The sequence below is a fragment of the Platalea leucorodia genome (genome assembly GCF_965183815.1).
Source record: "Platalea leucorodia genome assembly, chromosome: 3".
In the NCBI taxonomy this organism is placed as follows: domain Eukaryota; kingdom Metazoa; phylum Chordata; class Aves; order Pelecaniformes; family Threskiornithidae; genus Platalea; species Platalea leucorodia.
The window spans coordinates 60,004,040-60,025,944 of record NC_138825.1 but is presented as its reverse complement, the minus strand read 5'-3'; the positions used below and the strand labels follow the sequence as shown (position 1 = coordinate 60,025,944).

At 40.7% G+C, this 21,905-nt stretch overlaps 1 protein-coding gene across 8 annotated transcripts in view; it reads right to left on the bottom strand.

Annotated features, from left to right (window-relative positions):
• ARID1B (AT-rich interaction domain 1B) overlaps nt 1–21,905 on the bottom strand; it is a gene marked incomplete at its 5' end in the record, with an annotated part of 336,354 nt that overhangs the window by 24,947 nt on the left and 289,502 nt on the right. For 6 of the 8 annotated variants that reach the window (XM_082307126.1, XM_082307119.1, XM_082307122.1 and 3 more), the window contains 5 exons: nt 2,792–2,996; nt 6,450–6,659; nt 12,666–12,824; nt 13,569–13,678; nt 21,232–21,377. In XM_082307126.1, coding sequence (XP_082163252.1) covers nt 2,792–2,996; nt 6,450–6,659; nt 12,666–12,824; nt 13,569–13,678; nt 21,232–21,377 — 830 coding nt within the window. The remainder of the gene's footprint in view (nt 1–2,791; nt 2,997–6,449; nt 6,660–12,665; nt 12,825–13,568; nt 13,679–21,231; nt 21,378–21,905) is intronic. The other 2 variants (XM_082307124.1, XM_082307125.1) reach the window with 1 other exon arrangement.

The window sequence follows — 21,905 nt, the reverse complement described above, 5'->3', positions numbered from 1 at the left end:
TGTGCTCCCACCTTGCGTAACATGTACCTGGGAACTACATCTACATAGGAACCAAATTCTTCTCTGGACCAAGGCGGCTGCCAGTCCCTATATATTCTTATAAATATTCCCTATATATTCTTATGAGCAATTGAAATATTTAGTTTGAAAAGTTTTATGAAGCTGAGCTGATGTTTACACTCTCGTGACCCTGATTTCATAGCATCAGCTGGTTAGAATTGGACAAAATACAACACCCTCCCCTCTGAGACAAGTCCCCCTGCTTTTTTATCAGAATTAACTTCAGCCCTAATACTGTAACTAGCTCTCTGCAAATGGATTTGGCTTCAAAGTGGCTCTGCCTACACTGAGCTAACTGCACAACAGAGGCTAATGGTTAAAGCAAGGACCTTTGGAGACTATTGTTTCTTGTTGTATTGGGCTCCTGTTCCCTCTGAATGCCAAAGAGTAACAGATTATCTAAAGTACATCTACAAGTCTACTTCTTTTGTGCAGTTAAAATGTTAATGTTGGTATATGCTAAAGGAAAAGGAGCAAGAAAAAAAGCTGACTATTAAAGAGAACAGGCTTGTACTCTCTGCAGCATCTATACCTCAGCGGGATTTCATGTACTAAAGCTGATACACACTGGGAAAGCCTTTCTCCGTACAGAAGTGCAGTCCATTCAGTGACACGAGCGCTTTTCTCGCCAACAAAACAAACCTTGAGATCTTTGCTTGCTTCCCCCTCTTCTAGTCTCTATGTCCTGCTGTGTTTTTATTTTAGAAAAATAGTTTCAGTTCTCCTCATAGACAGCTTGCTCGAATGTTACGATAAATTTAAACTTGGACTTTGCCATTTTCATCTGTAGAGTCATGGTGCAAAAGGACCCTGTAAAAGTGGTACATCTGACATTTCTATTCCTTTGTTTCAGGCTTATGTATTTAAATAACGATTCTTCATCGCAAAATTCAGCCAATTGACAGCGATCATCCCTGAACCAACTACTGAGAGCAGTGTTGGAGGGAGAGGGCTAAGGGAGGAGAGAGCAAAGCAAAATACTTTCATTTTTAGTACTGCTGTTTAGTTTTAGAAACAGATGAATTTCCTCTTCACCCTCCTTAACAAGTCTAACAGTTTCAGCTCCCTTTACCAGCCTTCTCAGGACGTGACAGGCACGTCCAACATCTTTTATTTTTTGCAGTGATGCACATTCAGGCCACCCTGTGCTCATTTCAGACAGATAAACATTTGGACTATGGGTTTCACTTCTAGTACCAAGTATTTTTCCCCATCTTCTAAACTTGCCTTGCAAAGTAACCTAGTTATCTTCTCTATTAAATAATCAGCACTGGGGTACTTGATAACCCTAGGTGTTAACAAGGTGGAGGAAATATTTAAGGTATTACACAGAGATGCACCTAGGAAGATTTTAACTAAGCACTCCCCAAAATCCTTACACTGAATGCATCAGGCTGGAAAAGATTTATGCCTTGTTGCCTTTATCTTTTTCTGTACTGACAAAGTGCTATCATAACAAATGATCTTGTAAAAGCTAGAACTGTACCATATGATTATAAAGGTCTTTGCAATTTTCTGATATCCCCAATAGGAATTCTCAAACTGGAGCCACGCAGCCTGCAAACTGCCTGGAGAGCTTGCTGGGTCCCTGACTCACCACTTCCCATTTTCACCCAGTGAACTTCACTAACAGAAATTAAGGTATTTAATACTTTCTTAATACTTTAATACTGCCTTCTAATGCAGGAAACTGCTGTAAACATTCCAGGAATTATATTCTCTTGGCAATAAAAGAAGGTGGTCTGCCTAACAGTAATTGTGAAGGTAGGTATTAACAAAATTATTTTGTTGGTCAGAAAAGCCTAATAACGAGCAAATCAAAGGAAATATTTCCTCTTCCATGGGTAGTCCAGAAGTCAATGTTGTAGACTAATACTACACCTTTTCTTATGTACTTAAAATGTTACGACTGAAGCATTTTCCTGCCTTGAATGTCACTCATGACTGTCCAATCTTGAGAGTCTTAAGCTGAATTAATTTAGAAAGAAAACACCGTGGTTTCAAGTAGCACACTGTACATGCAAAAAGAACAGCCAAAATCAAGCATTTCCAGTTCCAATTTTTCAGACGAGAAGATAAAGACAGTGATGCTAACGACTTATCTGACATACAGGATTAGCCACAAAAGAACAGAGAGTGTGCCTCCAAACTACGAGGTCTGTCAGTGGGGATACACCATGCTCTCAACTCCCTCCATCTGCCACACATTCAACATGAGCTGTATCAGAGCAACCCTCTGAGACCCAGTGATCAGTCCAGCATCTGCCATCCCAACTCCAACTGAAGCTTTACTGACCAATAGTTGTGTTGAAAATGCAGCTGCAGAGTCATAGCAAGGAAAGTGCAAGTACCAGAATCTGATTTTTAGACAAATGGGTGCTCCTTTTAGTACTGGCTACCTTGTGTCTTACAGCGCAAGCACATCTGTGCAGAATGCTATTCTTTGTACTATGCCAATGTAATTCTGAATATTAAGGGTATGGTGGTGCACACGTCTTTATATGTTAGAGTGAACAATGACAAACGAGACACATGACTGCGGATGGCCCTTCAGAGTTAAATTTGACCTGACTCGGGAGCTAGCTCCAAGTTTGAAAACAAGAAGCCAACAACATATTTATTTTCGTTGTTTGTCCAGCATTAGCAAGACATGCTTCTAAACTGCAACCCAGTGAGTATCTTTTGCATTCGAAAAATGGTTGTGTAAGAGGCTGCAGTTTTTTTGACTTACCAGGAGATGGCGGCTGAATCTTAGGTTGTTTCTTAGTATCTCCAGTGCTGAAGACTTCTGGAGGGGGCTCCTCCCCTCGCTCAATCTTGCACTCGAAGGCAAACAGGTACTGAATGTATTGTTTTTTCAGGGAGCTGGCTGCGCTGCTTGAAGTGCCAACGTTCAAGGTGGTTGCCAGCTCACGCCACTTCTTGTTTTTATTAACCTAGCAAAATAAATGGCAGAATCATTGGTTTGCAGCAAAGTGGTTTGTTTAAGTCAGGAGACAAAACAGAGGAAAAAAAGGGGGGGGGGGGGGGGAGCACTTAATGTCTTGGTTTGCTTTTTTTATTTTCCTCTTTTAACTAATGCTCATTACTCCCACACGCAGTAATGCATAGACAGCATTTACAGTTATAAAACCATTAAGGAACCTGCTGATAGCTACATAAAAAGCTTTGCTTGTGCAGAGTCTTCTGCATGGTGCATCTTTTAAATGCCTTGCACTCTTCCAGGGCCTATGCTCTTCAGTTAGCAATCCATCTCCAAGCAAATGCACGCTCATTCTCCCTCTCTCTGACACCCACCCACACCCACGCCATTCTAATTAAAAAGCAGCTTCGAAAAACTAATTTAGAAAGCAATAACAGCGTTATTCTGCAATTTAAGTGTTTGAGCATTGATATGAAAAAGAAATTTTTCTCCAAAATAGCCACCAGCTGTCAAACAGTTCAGCCTGTAATTCCTGGTTCAAGTCCTTTCACTTTAGGGCATCTTGCAGGGACAGATCACCCAGCCTTTGGCTAGATGAGAGGCAGAGTGAAGCGAGGCCCTTTAATTAATTAAGGCAGACTTCAAACACACAGGGCTAGTCCAGCAATACTCTGTATTACAGTGCTGACTGCACAACTCTGCTGCGGGTCTTGTTTGCAGTGTAAGGCTGAGAATATTGAAAGACTCTGTTCATGAGTTCCTCAAACACAGCTGATCTGTAATAACAGTGAAGTTCGTTTGTCATCCTGGATGATGCCACTGGCTCGCTCAGCTGTACCACTCATAGCAGCCAGTATTTTTGCTGCAATACCTGACGCCCCAGAGTTCATTCAACCACTCGTGCAATTGCTAGGTATGATCCAAGGAGGGGAGGCAGCACTGAAATAAATGGGCTTTAAATGTCTGAGCGTCTCAGCTTTTGTTGGGGAAGAATCCTGATTCTTGCACGCCATGATGACTTGCTACTTGCCCCGAGGCCTGAGATTTTAATGACTCCAACTTGACTTGTATAGCTACAAAGGTTATCATCAGCCACATTGTTCCGAAGCCTGCATGCCAGCAAAGGAAACATTTCTTACATTTCTCTCAGTGTGTAGTAACACTGAAACTGCTGCCAGTCAGCCAAGATCTTTTGGGGGTAGCATTAATAGCAAGCAGGTTGGCATGGCTATGCAAAGTGTTTTTATTTCTCTGATACATCCTGCAAGAACCCAGGAGTTAAAGATGAGATTTTCATAAACTGCCCCTCTGTTGAGGCTTCAAATCCAGCTACACAGCCCTTTGTACCTACTGACTTACAGCTAAGTGGTGCGTAATGAAGACATTGCATAATGCAAACAGAAAGATTCATGCCTAAATGCCCAGTATATTGGCATTTAAAAGAAGACTGCCAACAGCTGGTCCATTCATGTTGGGACCCCATCAATTGCAAGTATTCAGACAGAGAATATGCAGCGCTGCTGCGCAGCTCCATCCCCTGCCACTCCCCGGGCACAATCATGAGATGCGGAGTGCAGCAGTTGGAGCAACAGCTTTTTAAGAGAGCATCACGCAGATGCATTTAAATAAACCTCAGCATGCAAAGCTCTGCACCTCTCAGTAGCCCCAGACAGATAAGCATGGTGATTATTCATGTGGGCACACCAGCAAAACCAGGAGCCTTTATTTTCAGTGTCAATTTTTACCAGTACTGAAGCACACACATTTGTAACTCAAGCTCTTTCAAAAATCTAAGTGAACAGCATCTATTCTTTGGCAATGCATAATGTCTGTCACTGCAAATCAACACTCAGTGTCCCAAAAGAAAATAAATTTCCATAATAAGCAAACCTGAATGACTCTCTAGAATACCCCATCTGCCCCCCATCTTCATGCTAAGAGTCATACTATGGGCACAATCCCGCTGTATGAGGCAGAGCAGCTGCATGATACGATTTACCTGTAATAAAGTTTCTGAGCTAAAAGTAATCAAATCTTTATGATGCTGGGGGGCATGAGCTGATCACTGAAAGTGTCAGGATAACATCTCTTACCCATATACAGCATTTAACAACTGGCAAGGTGAACTGTATTAGCTTTCTCTGCCTTCCTTTAATAACAGGAATAGCTAGAATCTCTGGACTTGAAGGGCCAATGATCTAATTCAGTAGTCAAATCCTATGTTGTGAGGTGTACTATTCAATATAAACTATATAGCATTGAAAACGGTACTAACTGATGTTGGACATTTCTTTCTTGAACTAACCACATATATTATTAAAACTGTGCTCTCTTTCCGAGGATCTAATTTGTTTGTCATATTTTTGAGTTCGGATTTTGTAATTAGTGTAAAATTGTATCTATTTGAATATTAAGTATTATCTATTTTATATTAAATACTGCATATACATATTTATCTACATAGCTATGTTTAAGACCTCATCTTGCAAAGCACTGAACATACACAAACATTCTTAAGTCCACAGAAATCATGGGTCTTAGCACTTCACAGTAGCTTCTAGCACCTAGCCAGAGTGATCCCCTAGATGCAAGGGATGCTTTGTAAAAGCATCAGGCAAGGACAGATGACTTCGAATACCAAATCTGAGGCTGCAGATACTGACCATTTTCTCCTGCTTTCCCTTTATGATGGTGCTAGACAATGAAACATTTAGTTTTGCTCTGTGGTGGTCAGTCTTACAAAACTCACAAGTAACTTCCCAACATCCCTTTGCAAAGCTTCCAGTTAACTGGTGAGAACACAAACCAAAGCTTCTCTCTCCCATCTGTGGCTTTTTTATTCTCAGCTCTTCCTGCTTTCATTTTCCTTCATCTCAACTAAGTAATTCACCTTTTCCTTGTAATCACTATATTTGTAAGGCAAGCCAAAATATCCTGTAAGCATCTTCCAAACATAGGGACAGCACTGTCCGTGTCTAAGAAACAAATGTACCGTACAGAGACACTCAGAGATGAAAGGTTTGGGATGAACGACTGTGTTTCAAGAATGTATCTGCCACTTCTCTGGAAAGATGAACTGATCTTTCCTAGAGGGAGTATCCCTATCTCGGAAGGATGGATTTCAAAATCTCCTTTTCCTTTCAGTTCTATCATGTGTTTCTTACTCGTAACTTTGATCCAATGGCCTTGTCCTCTTTTCTTCTCCTAGTGGCATTACTGGATTCCCCTACACAGGTTAACAATTGCATCTGTCTATAGCAATGACCGATTTTGATTCAAACTGTAGAGTTTTAGGGCAATTATGCAGCCCAAAATGAACTCCAGACAAATATTAAAGCACGAAACTTTCTTTCCTTCAACAACGTTGTCAGGGCTGAAAATGTAATGGTGTAACCAGCAGGAAATACTCCAGAAAAAGATGTGTATCGCCTTTTCAAAAGGTTCACTTTCACGCACTTCATCTCACCTGGGCTAAACCTCCAATCTCTTTGACGCAGACATAGAGCCTGAACAGGTCCAGGGGCTTCTTGCCCACAGCTGGCAGACTGGCCACGGGCGTGCCCCTCTCCTCCATGAACGTGAGGTACCGATCTACCCACATCTTGCGCTCCGGCTCGTTTCCTAGTTCATAGACTTTTGTGATCTTCTCTCCAGTTGTGGTAGAGGAACTTGATTTCTAAATTGCAAGAAGAAAAAAAAGAGTTGGGGGAAGGGTGGGAGGGGGAGGGAAAAGAAAGTAAGAAACTCACAACATTGAAAAAGAGAAGATGTCAAACAAACTAAAGCTATCACACAACAGTCAGGAATGAAGGCTACTAGTTCAGGCACAAACAGCACATTCTGTCCATATACGGAAAATTCAGCTTTTTAAATAAAGGGCCCAAACTCCCCATTTTCATATTTCTTTCACTGATCTGAACTTTGGATCCCAGAAGGCAAGTTTCTGATGTTGCCTCATGTCATTTTAAGAAGAGGTACCTCTCACATAGTGCTTCTCATCCACTTATCTCAAAGTGCTTTGTAAGCAATAATTTGGGTAAAACTGAAACCAACTTTGTCCCACACAAGTTTACATAATCCTAAAAACAAACCAAATCAACCCTCTCCCCTTTGCCCCCCAAAAGGGGCTAGAAAACCTGGAAGTGTTCCTCCAGAACAGGAATCACACAAAAGTAACCTGAAGCGTGAATCATGGCAAACTAGTACACCGAGGAGTAGTACTCTCTTTAGAGGGTCACGAATGGTTATGCTTTCCTACCTCTTCACACCACCACTGGCCAAAAAGCAAGATGAGCAAGAGTGCCTACTGTACAAGGAGACTGGTGGCAATACTCTTTGTGAACTGCCAATTAGCTGCCCGAGCCAATACTGCTTATGAATAGCTATTACTCTCCTCCCTTGAAAGAGGACAGAAGATAGCCATCTCACACGTCCTGCCTTGCAAAGAGAATGTGTATTACGACCTGAGGAAAACAGGGATCAAAGCTGAACCACTGCCAGGAAAAGCGAAAGAGGTGGAAAGAGCAGAATTCCTTCTTCCGTGGCAGAAGGGCAGGAGTGAACCGGTTATCCTGCTGCTATTTGGGCTTTACAGCTAATGAAAGCTCATGTTACCTTGATGCCCGTTTCCTCTCTATGTGGAGACGGCAGAAAGCACTGAGGCTGCTACACAAGCTCTAACTCCTCATCATACCTTTTCCGTGCAATGTAACCCTGTGAGCTGGGCTCTGTGCCATGTGTGGATGGACTACACCCCATCCGAGCTGCCGCTGATCCGGCAGCAGAGAGGGGCTGCAGCTACTGCAGGAAGACCCTCCTGCTTGCAGAAGGTGAAGCAATTTGCTCAGCAGTGGAAGATGGGAGAGGCTCAGAATTAAACACAAGAGAAAAAGATTGACATAAAGCTTTGGGAAAGGAGCCAAATATATGAAGGGAAACATATCCTTTATGTCTGCATAGTAAAATCCTCAACTTGGTTGTTGATTGCAGTAGACAGTTCTTTAAACTCATCTCGTCAATCACACTTTCCCTCCTTTGCCTTTTCCTTACTTTGAACAGGAGACAGCACTATTCTGAAGTAAACAGGAACTTATTTCTAGGTGAACATCTCTTAAAGAAGACCCTAGCTGTACCTCATGGATGCTACAGAACCACCCACTTCGTCCACGTCCCCACACAGCGCTGCTGAGGACTGGCACTAAACACCACGAACGACGCAGTGGGGTAGCATCCAACTGCCAATGATTTTAAAAGCATTGCCACCATTCATCTTGCATGTTAGCCTGGAAAATATGACAGGCTCTGTATCTGCCTCCAGCCATTAGCTGAAACTTGGCAATGCTGGAGGAGAGCCAGGAGAAAAGAGACGTGAAGCCAAGGGGGTGACCCAGCAGTTCCATGAGCCATTGCTGTTTTTTCCAGTGAATGGATATTCATTTTAATTAAATAAATAGCCTCCTGTAAAGTCTCCTGCCTTGCCTCCTGGTACTGAAACTTCTTCGCAGTAGTCCTTCCTACATGCAGATATTATTACCTTTCTTACTTAGAAATGAGGTGCACTCCTGAATTTTACTTGAGCCAGATGCAGTTGTGTTACAACTCCTGCTGAAGCCAGAGTCAAGGCTGAATTTGTTTTACTAATACTAAGTGACTGGCAGGAAAGTACTTTGACGTAAGTCCTGCAGATTAAGCAATGAAAGCACAAACTGATTCTGTAATGGCAACTGGTTTACTCTAAGCATCACTTGCTATGTATCTGGGTGTTTAAGTAAACCAGTTTAACTCTTTTCAACAAATATACTTTGACAAAGATTTTTTTTGGGGGGTGGGTGAAAGAGGGAAGTAGGCAAGTCATGTTGCTACTAATTGGTTTTGTAGTGAGAACAGATATATGATCACATAGGCTTGAACAGCTGAATAGACTGGAGCTACCCCACTACCAACTGCAGTACCAACTTCCATATAAGAAAGTTACTCTACTGCTCATCAGCATTAATTTTAATCTGACGCTTATGATGCCATGGAACTCTAATAAAAATGAAGGGGGGAAATTTCAGCTTTTACCCAGCAAATTTTGTATGTGCTTAAATTCTAACATATGAGGCAACAAAATAGTTTCCATTTCACTTCTATGGTAGTTCACAATTAAGAATGTTCAGATTTACCAGTTTTACGTTTTCATTTTTATCCGGTAAGGTTCTCTTTTTCAAATCAGATTCGGAGCAGAACGGAAACCAGTTAGGAGTTTTTCATTCTGGGTTTTTCTACTATAAATCTCAAATGATGCTGCTTTTCAGCAGTGTGGCAGCAGGCTCTAAAATGACAGTATAATCTGAAAACTTTTCACAGCTTACAGAAGGTAAGAAGTGTTTCTTACTGTGTGAGCTTTCAGGTTGTCATGCTTTGTAAAATGGGTGCAATTTTCTTCGAAAATGAAATGTTAACTTTAGAAGAATGCACTGGAGGGAAGAACGCTATTCCTCAAGAGTAAAGATCTTTTTCTCTTCTCTATTTTTATAAATGTAAACATATAAAAATGACAGATGTGTGCAAGCTAGTCTACACACAAACAAACTTCAGTGCCACATGGGCAGGTTCAGCTGGAAGCCTAAATTTGCCTACAGGTAAATGTTAACCCTCAGAAAATAAGGGTTTATTACAAAATGATCCCGTTAGCAGATTGTTAACTAAAATGAGCACATGCCAGGCAATGCTGGAAGAATACAGATCATAAGCGTTTCTTCTGTTAAGTTTGTTGATAATTTTGGTGATAAAAGAATGCTGGTGCGAGCCTATGGCACGTACCTTTACTGATTTAGTTGTATCCTACTCTGCCCTCAGTCCCCAGCACTCTTCTACATGATATGACTGGCCATGCTTAAATGGATGATTTAAAAAAGGACACATCTAAATATGTGGCTACCAAAGCCAATTCTCATATTAAATTTGTCAAACCCCGTACTTTATTTTCAATACGCCTACCACCCATTAAAACTGTATTCTACACAGACTCTTGTATGGCGAGTCTGCAGAATCCTTCAGAGCAACACAAATTTCTGTAGGAGTTCTTTTCACATTAAGGCAGTGGGTAGTTGTTTCTGTACATATCTCTAAGCATCTATATTTATAGAACTATCTACCGTTCACTTCCCCCAATTCAATAAAGAATTTGCCAATGTTACACTTATTATGTAGACCTATTTTACTACAGAACAGAGTGTGCATACACAGGCAGCAACAACTGCCCAAGTCCAGGCTCTGGCAGAGGCTTTTGCAGGACACAATCCTCTGTCAAGATTTCCTCCTGAAGGACTCTGCGGACCCCTCACAGCCAGCACCATGGAGATACAGCACTATTCAAGTGTATTCACTGTCACGCTCATGTGTACCTATAGACAGTGAACAGCATTTTATGGGGTTTTCATAACCTACTGTTTTATTCATGGTGCAGTGCCCCTGCATAGTTCACACCCACACTTGCAAATTCTCTTTTAAAGAATTTTAAAGCCACCTCGCCACTGTCAGGGATGCACAACTATGTGCAAAATCAGCATGGCAGAAGCGTTCTTTTACCCATGTACCCGAGGAGCCCTCCAAACATAACGTTCAATAATTCCTTCTCCACATTTTCTCATGCCTCACTTCCATATAAAACTGCTGAAAGAGAGGATCCACTTAGTAGGACCACAGGGATACTGTGAAGTGAATCACAGACCCTTCACCCTTGCTTTTATCCTCTGCTGGAATGGAGAAGTTGTGGCACATGAAGCAGCTTTGGGATTTAATGAACAAATTCAGGCTGTTTTCAAGTGTAACGAAACGCCTGCAATCAATCGTTCCAGTCTATGTCAGGCTACTGTTCAAGTCGATGAAGTTATCCAATACACTGGCCTTCATAGGTAAAAAGTGATCAGCTAATTTACAGCACTCATTTTTCTAGTGTTCCAACGCACTGTATTTATCCATACCCGTGTACCAAGAAGCTAACCAAAGCTGAAGATGCAGCAGCATTTGGACAAAAGAGCACTCAGAAGAAACTGAAAGCCCAGACTTCCTCCCTTTATTTTTCCCAACACTATGCTTTCTCAGATTTCCATGGAAAAAACTCCACATATGTTCACAATGACTCTAGGATTTGTTACGCAGTTTATGCAATGAGCTCAGGAATGCATTATCATTTGGTAGCCTGGTAGAGGAAGAACTCGATGTGTTAGACAGCCTGTGCAAGAACTCTCTTACTTTCCGTCAGAAAACCGCCCAAACAAGCAATACCCAAAACATTACTAGAAAGAAAACTAACACCGTTTTTGGTACCACCCTTTCAGAAATGCTCTTAAGAAAAAAATGAGATTTTGTGGGAACAAGTAACACCAGCTGCCTTCTGAGACTCAAAGTCGCTGCCAAATAAAGATCAGAACATTAAGGTGGTGCATTTCATGCCGTGCTGCCCCTCTGCTCAGGGGCTTCAGGAGGTGTCTGCTTTTTGGGTGGGGAGACCTTTTTCACTCCAATTGGCCTTCCTCTGTTTGTCCTGAGACATACTCTTCAACGTATCGCTTTGTGAAAATTAAGTTGTTATCAAAGAATTGTTGCGATTTTAATTGCACATTAACATCAGAAAAAACCCTTCACATTCCTCACAAAAATACATTGCAGTATCTTTCTACAGAGAAATTACGATCATCATTACTTTTAGTAAGGAGAAAAAAAAAGAGGAACAACATACATTTTTGTAATTCAAAAAAACAAAGCAAAAATGACCACGTGGACATTTGCTCCCCATAGGCCATATCTGCTTATATCTCCATTCTCTTCTCTATATATCTATATAGATTTTCTATGTGTGTATATATATAGATACACATATGATGAAATTTGTTCTTAGCGCCACGCATCTCTCTCAGGTTTTTCTTTACAACCTGTATGAGAATGACTAAGCATAATTAATCTAAAAAAGAGTTTTCTAAAAACATACACGCATCAGTTTTTTTCTACCCACAATCTGGGTTACTTCAAAACAACTGAATGAAGCAAATCAGAAACAGTTTTGTTTTAGACTGTGCCCCGATAGCCAAATGATTGTATTTCCAAATACACAATTCAAAACTAAAAATGTTTCAAAAACACACATGGCAGCTTTTTCATGGTGCTGAGTCTACAATTCAAACTTTGATGGATCTTGGTTTCAATAGGGGAGAAGATTTCTTGGTTTTTTTTGGTTTTTCCCCTCAATAATCCTAGCAAAGACAAGTGCAGCAACCAGAGTGAAGTCAGTTGTGTGAAGGAGTTTGGGCCCAGGAACAGAAACGGAATTGTCCTTAACAACACAGTCGGCATGCTTGGAAGCTGATGCATTACAGGAAGGATGTTTTCTTCACAACAACTGCTGTATTACCAGACAGCACACTTGCATGATGCACGCAATTTTACTCTTTCTTATTCCAAAGTACCGTTGGGACAAATTTTGCCCTTGGATGAGCATGCTCAGGCCCCACTGAAGCCAGGCAGTGGAACTTACAGTCATGTGTCCGAGAGCAGAATTTGTACCCAGTGTTATAAAGAAAGAAAACTGTTTAGTGGATAAATAATGAAGAAAAGGAATTTACAAAACAAACAAGCAAGCATTAAAATATAATTAATTACAAAAAAATAAACAAAAACCAAAAAAACCAGAGCCACTTACAGGGCTTGATGGAGTCTTTGGCCAGCCTGGGCTGCTAATGCTATCACTTTCATCTCCATGAAATGAGGAGATGCTAGCAGAGCTTGGGGACATTGGGGAAGGGACTGGCAGGTTGCCTGGGGTTGGGGGCTGAGAAATACCCTGAGAGCTGTAGCTATCCTGTGGTAGAGGAATAAAAAAAAATAATATGACAAAGGCAGGGCAAACTTTATTAAAAACAAAAAAAATACATCCAGTTTAACAGACTGACCAATTTTTATATATAAAATATATATAAACAGAGAGACACATACAGAAAACACACACATATATAAATATATTTATATATATATATAAAAGGTATTAAAACAACATTGTTAATTAGTATAATTTGGAAAGTTTGCTGGATGCTTGGCTAAAGTCACTAAGCCACCATGCTTATTTCAAGCTCACATGGAATGCTAAGCATGGGTTTCCCCTTATGAAAGAAAGAAAAAAAACAAGCTGTTCACCTTATTTTATCAAATAAGGCAGGAAAGCAAAATATTAAAGTATGTTGCTGCTGCTGAGGCGGCCAAAACAGGAAGCTATAACTGAAGGCAGAGAAAAATGGCTGCAAGTATTGAAACCAGGCAAGACCCTTCTTTCCCACCCACCTGGCACAGCTGAATCCCCACGCAACTTTTGGCTTGGGTTGCTTTGCCCCCGCAAGTTAAAATGCCGTAAGAACTAGTAACTTTCAGATCCACACAATGAAGGAAAAAGAAAAAAAAATAAACGAAAAGAAACAAACAAAGAGATTGCACGTGAATGGAAAGGCATGCAGGAAAGAACAGAAGTGGGTAGGCCAAAACCAGAAGATGAAGGACAACACAGCAGACTTCTGCGGGCCGGACCAACACCACGTGCGGAGGTGGTAAATACCTTTGACTTGCTCTCGGGTTGGGGGGGTCCTTCTTCTTTGCCATCTGCTTTGAGAGGAAGGGGTAGTTTGGACTCACCGGGTGTCATCATATCTGCAAGACCCATAGGTGCTAATCGAAAACAGGAGAAACAGTTAAGCATGACTACGTTTGGCTTTGTAGGAAAAAACACGCTTCCTGCTGCAAGACTGTGGCGCCGCGTGAAGCAGAGGTTATCCCACCTCTGTCCTGTTATTCTAGCGTCCGGAAACCTGGAAACCTCTTCAGTTGAAGTGAGGAAATAAAAGAGAACGAACGAGGCGAGAATACGAGCACCATGCAACAACAACAACCGCTTTACAAAGTAAAATTCATTCTTCATGCTGCTGGTGGCCTTCAACTGTGTCCACATTTGACCACTACATTTTAACAGAACAACAGTCTATTTTAATAACTACTGCACCCTCCCTTTAGCAACAGACACGCGTAAATGAAAATGATGCGCATTTTGCTTGCAATGTTGAATCCGAGAAAAGGGCTGAATTTCCCAGTTATATCTGTATTAAGGTTGGTGCCCAGCAGATAATTCCTGCCCCTACTGACTTCAGTATGAACAGCTCAGCCACTGTGAGCCTTAACTACAGAATTACAAGCTGTAAACTCCACTCTGTGGGAGAACCGGCACTCAACTTCTTCCCCTCCTGCCAAAACGAGGTGGGACTACAACGAATGCATAAATGTCTTTCTCTGATACAATGGCACGCCATTGCTTCCCAGGGGTGTGAGGAGTTTAAGGGGTTTTTTTATTTGAAGATGCAAGTGCTAAGTACAGTATTATTGCTGCAGAGCCGCTGGGTTCCTGGATTTAGAGAAAGATGCAAGGAGAAACATTCAGATAAACAGACAGAAAATACTGGGCAGATCAGATGCTAGAAGGTGCCATGACACTGAATCAACGCAAATAACTAGAGAACAACAGCAAGACGCTAGGTGATTCTTTCCCTGCAGAAAACCCTGTGCACAGCACTTGCAAAAGACTGGATTATCTTCCCTTCCTCTCCCTTTTTTCTCCTCCTCATGCCCTTCTTTCAAAGAAGGATCTGAGGTAGGAAAAACATAGGATAGAATAACCTACAAGGCAATAAAAAGGAAAAAATACATATCCCAAACTTACAAATTTTAAGAATTGGCAAAGCATCACTGTTAAAAAAAAGTAAAAAAACCTGATCATTACCAGACTAGTGTGCCTCTCTGCAAAATGACAATGCTGGCTTGCACTAGGCAGCAGGCACACTGCATAGCAAGCCAAAGAGAGGAGGGGGAAAAGAAGCTTTAAAAATACTTCACAGATTGCCCACTACAAAATGATTATTGCACATATTCATGTATTACTATGTTTTAGAAAATAATTAGTTTTAATTACAGCAGTGAGAGCACGAGCAGGACTCTGGCGAATACGCTGACAAGCTTTGCAGTGCTAATTTGCTAATATCTTTAGCATCACTGCAGGTTGAGACTATGGGTCTGCCAAAAAAACCTACCCAGCCATGTGCCATGTGAGTTTACAACTGTATGCTCAATATTCAGCTTTGAACTGCCGGTGTTTTTCATGGGCACATTTTCTTGTTTTTTCAAAGCACATTTGTAGCCCAATCAAGCCCTTAAAGTCATCACAACACATAAATCATAATTGAGATTTAAAAAAATAAAAAAAATTACTTGCAATACTTAAGACTTCAAGAATTGGAACAAAAAGCCTTTTTCAAGTGATGCAGCTGCAGAGAAAAATCTATTGGGATCAGCTAAAAATGCTGTTATTTTTATGTATGTGTGTGAAACCTCAACAAAACAGCCAAGCAATATGACACTGGGAAGCCAGCATCCACTAAGCATTTGATTTGTATGCATTTTGCCCTTATACTCTGAGGAGTTGGGGCAGCTTGTGACCATTATGAAGTGAAGGATGGCAGCCTAACACATTTTAGTTTTGAATCCCACAGTTAAAAAAAAAACCTTATTTTTCTTTTAGAGATTTTTTAAAAATATATGTAAAAAATGGTCAAATGTATGCCACAGTCTGGTTTCAAACTGGGATGCACAACTGTTATACAAAATCCATTCTAACGGCTAACACATTTCGTGCTGTGAAAGCGCTAAAAAAGAAGTCTTAGTTTTAGTTTCAAAGCAACCAAAGATGACCCTTCCCCTCTAAAGCAATTTTAGAGAGGTCAAACAACGCAAAGTCAACAATCGCGCTTCTTCACCAGAATTCTGCATGGCTAAATCCTTTGCTGATATCTCACTGTTATCTAGGTTGGCATGTCATATTTCTATTATGAAGTATATAATAATTGTGTCCACTCCTGGCAGTCCTGCTTCCATCAGAATACCTTTATAAAATCTCTTTTCCAGAGAGGTTTAAGTTAACATCTCATGTAAAGGGCAAGGGACTCTAGTCTGCAAATTACCTCATGTATTCTGACTGTATTAATCATGCTGAGAAGTGTAAAAATACACATTCATTTTGGCTTCTGAATATTTCTTGTTGTCATATGCAAATATAACTCTCAGGAGTTGGAGACAATTATGAAAAAAACAATAAAGTTTCCCAAATTCTGTTTCACTTTTTGTTCTAAATTATTTACTTCACCAACATCCTTCCTTTCTACCTATAAGAGAAGAACTGCAAGGACTTTACTAGCAAATTGCAAGCTTGTCTAGGTTCCCTATAGCTTTTACCTACTATGTTTCCACAGCTACTTTTCTATCCACTGTTGAAATGCTGTTTCATAACTTCTTGCCAACGTACTCTCCAGCGATTTGCAAACAGACATTCCTTCACTTTTTTTAGCAAAGCGGTACAGCAAGAACATTGTTTTGACCCTTTCTGAGCAGTGAAATACTGTTATTGTCACGAAACTGCTAAAATAAGACACGGTCTCTTTCTACACAGGTACTAATAATTCTGTGTGTGAAGTGCAGACCAAAGGATAAAACATTTTAGAGAGGAGGATAACAGGGAGATCTTGACTCAAAAAGTGTTGTAGCGTGCTGTGAATAGGTTTCAAGTACTAGCCTCTGGCTTATCATGTGAATTTAAGAGCTAGAATGATTTCAAAAAGCAAGTATGGGTCACGGTCCTGAATTAACTATTCCACACTGAATTTAATGTACTCAAAGGCAGATATTGACATGAGCAAAACTGCAGCAAAGTATTCTTTTTTGCTAAAGGCTGCTCTATCAGTCCCCGAAGATGATGAAATACTGTAGGAGCAGCAATACACAAACATTGTTTTTCTCTTTATTGCTAGTGCAATAACAAATCACGCTCTACAAAACAGAATATTACATCCTTTGTAAGACATTCCTTCGTCCCTTTCACCCCTAGCACTCTCCCTCAAAAAAAAAAAGAAGAAAAAGAAAAAGCAGCAAATTTGTGACTCATGTGGAGCTGGAAAGAGGATCCCCACTGCTTTTATGCCCACAGGAGAAATGGAAGAGGGACAACAGCATTGCCGAATGTGCCACCATGAATGACCGTCCACCTCTGGGGAAAACCACAGCCCAGGGCGGTCGGGCACCTTAGCTGAAAGGGACGAGTGGGCCACCAAGGACCTCAGCGCCGCATCTCCTTTCTGCCTACCAAGTCTCGTCTGAGGGATGACAAGCGCATGCGGTTTGGGACGCGGGCATCTCTATGCCAGGAGCAGGCTTGATTTACAGTCACGCCATGACGACTGGATCACGGTCATCGCTTGTTTGGCGTACAGGTGATGGGATACCTCAGCTGTTACCAACTGCTGACATCCTCCAGAAAATTATTTTAAATGTGTATTATCTAATAGCTCATAAGAAGACATGCGTTAGAGAAAAAAAATAGTGAAATAAATGGAGGTTTCCATCTTTCAGAAAAATGTAACCAAGCTGCAAACCAGAGAAAACCAATTAAGATTTCTAAAAAACGGTTCACATTCATATGATTGCTGTCTCTATCAGAGGTTCATCCAAATAAATACAAAGTCAAATATATATAATATATATGAAAAGGTAAGTGTTGTATCTATTTTTAATGTTATTTTTAAAAGTATCCTTTTAATTCTTTCAGTGCAAATAACTTTTCCTAGAACTTCATGTTTTATGTAAAGTCTTACAATGTTAAAAATTCGTTGGGATGAGTAATACCCAGAAAATGGAAGGTTTCAGTAGGACAGAGGTAGTGAAATTAGGAAAGGATCCTTGTGGCAGGAAGGAGATCAATGCCTTTTTATTGTTTTGTTCTCCTCCAGAGGTAGCAGAGATCATGAGTGCCAGTTTCTGTGCAAGCACAATATGGAAATCGGTGAGATCCAAACTCCGTATTACTTTTTTTAAAGATAATTTTCACTAGAATTAACAAGGGTCACAGCATGGAATTGTTTTATTTATGTTGGGTTTTGTAAGTTTCCTTTTACTATATATATTTTTAAAGCCTTAATTTAAAAAAAATAGGGGAAAAAAATCTAAAATATATATGGGAAATGTGAACTCATATAACAAAAGGACAGTGGAGGTTATACAGTTTTTCTGAATGGCAGTTTGTTCCATAATTGTGAAGGGATTCTGGCAGTTTTTCTTGAAGCTTTTGTTATGGTTATGGATGGGGTACTCTATCAGAAGGATCTGCCTTCTTTGATCTCGTAATTTCTGTGTTCCTAAACTGCTTGACATTAGCAGAAGCTGGCAATCTGTTGTTTGATCCACAGTCACTGTTGAAGTACCAGGATGCATAACTGCAACACGATTTTCCTTTCAATTGTGACATTAATTAAAAAAACTAAAGGAAAAAAAAAGGATCAACTGGTATTAAGGAGTTATAAATACTACTAAAAACGTGCGGCAAAACCAGTGTTATACTTAGCTGTACTAAAGCTCCAAAACCATAGGAAAACAATTCCATCAGCATCAGCAATCTTCCTCTATTTTAGAGTAAAACTTAAAAGTGCATTTGATTAAAATGAATATAACCAAAACCTACCTTCCTCCCTCAAAACAGGCAACACAAAACTCCAACACCCAGACAACCAAGAAACCAACTCCTCCCTATTGCTTACCTTAGTCTTCCATTGGCCTCTAACTGAAACCACGGCTGTCTACGCTCAGTGCACGTGCTGCATTACTGGTGCCCACACTTCACCCCAGCAGCAGCCACTCAGTTGCATTTGGTTTTGGCCCTACACGTTGACTGAGCCCTGGTTAATCCGACAGACGTGTGACTTTACGCTAGCAGGGGAGCGAGGGGAAAGGCTGAAGAGCCAGACAGCTGAACTGGTCTTTGCATCACAGAAAATGCCGTTTCCAAGCCCGTAAGTAGGTATCACCTGCGAGTTCTCCACCTCATCAAATGCAGGGCCAGAGCTGACCCTGAAGTGCTCCCCCAGCTCAAGACATTATCATTTTAAGTACTGTATTTACACTTGTCTTAAGCTCAGCCTTTCACTTCTTTGACCCAAGCAGAAGGATGAGTCAGGATAGGGGGAAGCGCAGCATTCCCGCGGCATGTGCCCCCAGCAGTATATTCATACCTGATTTTCTCTTTTTGTTCCCCCTGTACCAAACACTGGCTGTGTGCTCTTGGAGGCCGGCTGCATAAAGCAATCTCGATGCATGCCTGCTCACACACAGAGGAAAAGAGGTGCGCTGAACTCCTCTAGTTCATCTCATACTTACTTTCCATTGGGTAATCTTTGAATTAATGAAACTGGAACAAAAGAAAACCTCACAAGTGCACTGGCAGAAAAAACCCTGATAAATGTTTAAATTATTAAAAATCCAATATTTCAGAATGCATAACACAATAAAAAGAGTATGACTACCCCATACAAAAGACTGCTAGGATAAATGGCCTTGCATTGAACAGATTTCCACTGTATGAAATAACGAATGGCTGAATTATCTGAACAAAAAACCCTCTGTGAATCTTCCTTTAAACTGGTTATTCCTTAGGAATACATAAATCTTCTTAGGCAGGGCACTCTGCCATCTGTTTGCTGTTGGTTATTTTTGCAGCTCTGGGGGCCAAAGGAAAAGGGGGAAAAATTACTTCTGCTAATAGCAAAACAGAATTTATAGCACAGTTTCAATGCTCAGAAGTAATTTTATTTCAGCAAGCCAGACAAAACACATAACTACACAAACAAAACATAATATTACCTGGGACAGCTCTGGTGGGGGAAAGGCGAGCTATCATCTAATGGTTTGTTCAATAGCTTTTCCCTCTTCATCCAGACGGTGAAGTGTGCTGTCTGGACTAACCAATGGCTTCCAAGCCAGCACTTGAAAAAGCCTGTTTTTTGGTTTTTCTTCTCCTTTCCTTTTTAAAAATCTTACTGATTAACAGCTTCCTTTCTGTTTGTTGCGCTAAGCAAAACCGTAACATAATATTCTTGAAAACTAAGACAATGTTAAGTGTCTCAGGAGCTCCTATGCAGAGGAAAGAAACCCTCTGGACCTACTAGACACTGGAATCTCACAGTGGCTGTTTTCTGCCCAGGAAGCAGGGACATATAAAATTGACAGGGAGGAAAGACAGGGAAGGAGGCAAAGGATGAAGGAACGAAACAGGCTAAGTGAGGCAAAGAGGAAGACACCGAAACGCAGGCTCTTGGTAAGATACAATTTAAGTAGTAAGGCATCTCCAAAGAAATAAACAAAGGCAGAAACATAACCAACTAAGAAACATCATCAAATCGCCTTAGCACAACCTATCCGGCTTTCAGAAAAACTTCCAAAACCCCGACGTTTCAAAAAGGGCTAATGTAATCAGTAAAGCATGCACAGAAACTCCATCACTGGAATAAGTATTAGGGAGGATCCACTTCAGGGTCATTGAAACTCCATTCAAACCCATCCCAATCAAAGAATTGATCTTTACTGAAGTATTATCTTGATGGAGGATAATTGTTAGGAGTTCAAGCTGAATACGGACTATAAAGCACAGAACTACATTCACCTGTCCTCATAGTCACACACAAAGCTGCAAATAATTCTAAATTCACAAGTCATGATATGAAGGATAAATGCAGCAGCTACATTGAATATGCTTTTTTTTTGCAAAAGGAAGCTATGATTAAATTTCATATACTGATACTTAAATAAGCAAATGAAGAAACCCTATATATGGTTATATGAATTTTGGAAACAGTAAATATGGCCTATGTTTTCAGAACAGAGTAATTATTTTAAGTGCTCAACTTACAGCATCTTCAAGTCAGAGCAGGTGCACATCTCTCTTTTTAAACCAGTACCACATTAAATATCTGAAATTGCAATCTTGGGAAGTAAGACACTGAAAAGCAACAGCAGCCTCTTAAAAGATGAGGTTTTTCTCCTTCCTCTCTTGCAGCCACATACACACAAATATACATATACTTGCTAGTCAACACCTATGTCAAACTGGGTCCGAGCGTTGCTGGAACTGTTCAAAACATAGTACTCATCTACATGCTGTGCAAAAGGCCTTAACGAAAAATGTATGAGTTAGTGTACCAAAAAAATGTGAATACCTTAGCCTAGTTTCGAATCACTCCACACTACCCACCAGGGGTGAATCAAATGAAGGCGGCTATCCCTCTGCCACCAGCCCAGGGCTGGTACCGTTAAGCAGATTTACGGAGGAAGGCCACTGCTGAAAGGTTACCCCCCATTACCTGTTGAACTGTTCACCATGTTAGGTGCCATGCTGTAAGGAGGAGCCTGCGGGTTCATCAAGCCAGAGCTGTTGTTCATCGGCTGAGTGTAGGGGGAGCTGGATCCCATAATACCGCTCTGATTCATGGCAGGAAAATTGCCTTGCCTAGGAGAAGAAAGAGCACACACACGATGTCTCATTACGTACCTCATTGCTGAAGATGCTGTGGTTTGTCACAGAGTACACCTCCTATTGTTTGCAAATAGCTAAGGAGAAGACAAGCAATTAGTTCATTTTACCTACACGGGGAGCTTTGAATTAGTCTTGAATTAGTTACCGTATATCTGAGACAGAATTGGACTAGAACAGAAATTTCAAGAGATGTATACAGCGTCTTTATACGTCACAACCAATCAGCAGGAAAAAACCAACTCATATTATTTATCCTATGAGTAGACAGCAATGTGATCAGGAGTCAAAATTACAACCTAGCGTTGGCATAAAAAAATTCTAGTGAATCGCAATTTTGACCATGTCATAGAAATCCTTACCTGCCATAGCTTAAAAAAACAGTGAAATGACCAGAAGAAAAATGGGTACCATAAAATCTGTTTCAGATTTCTGTATCTGATGTTATCGCATTGAATACAATATTCACATTCTGCACATTCCATCTATGTCCAACCTTTCAAA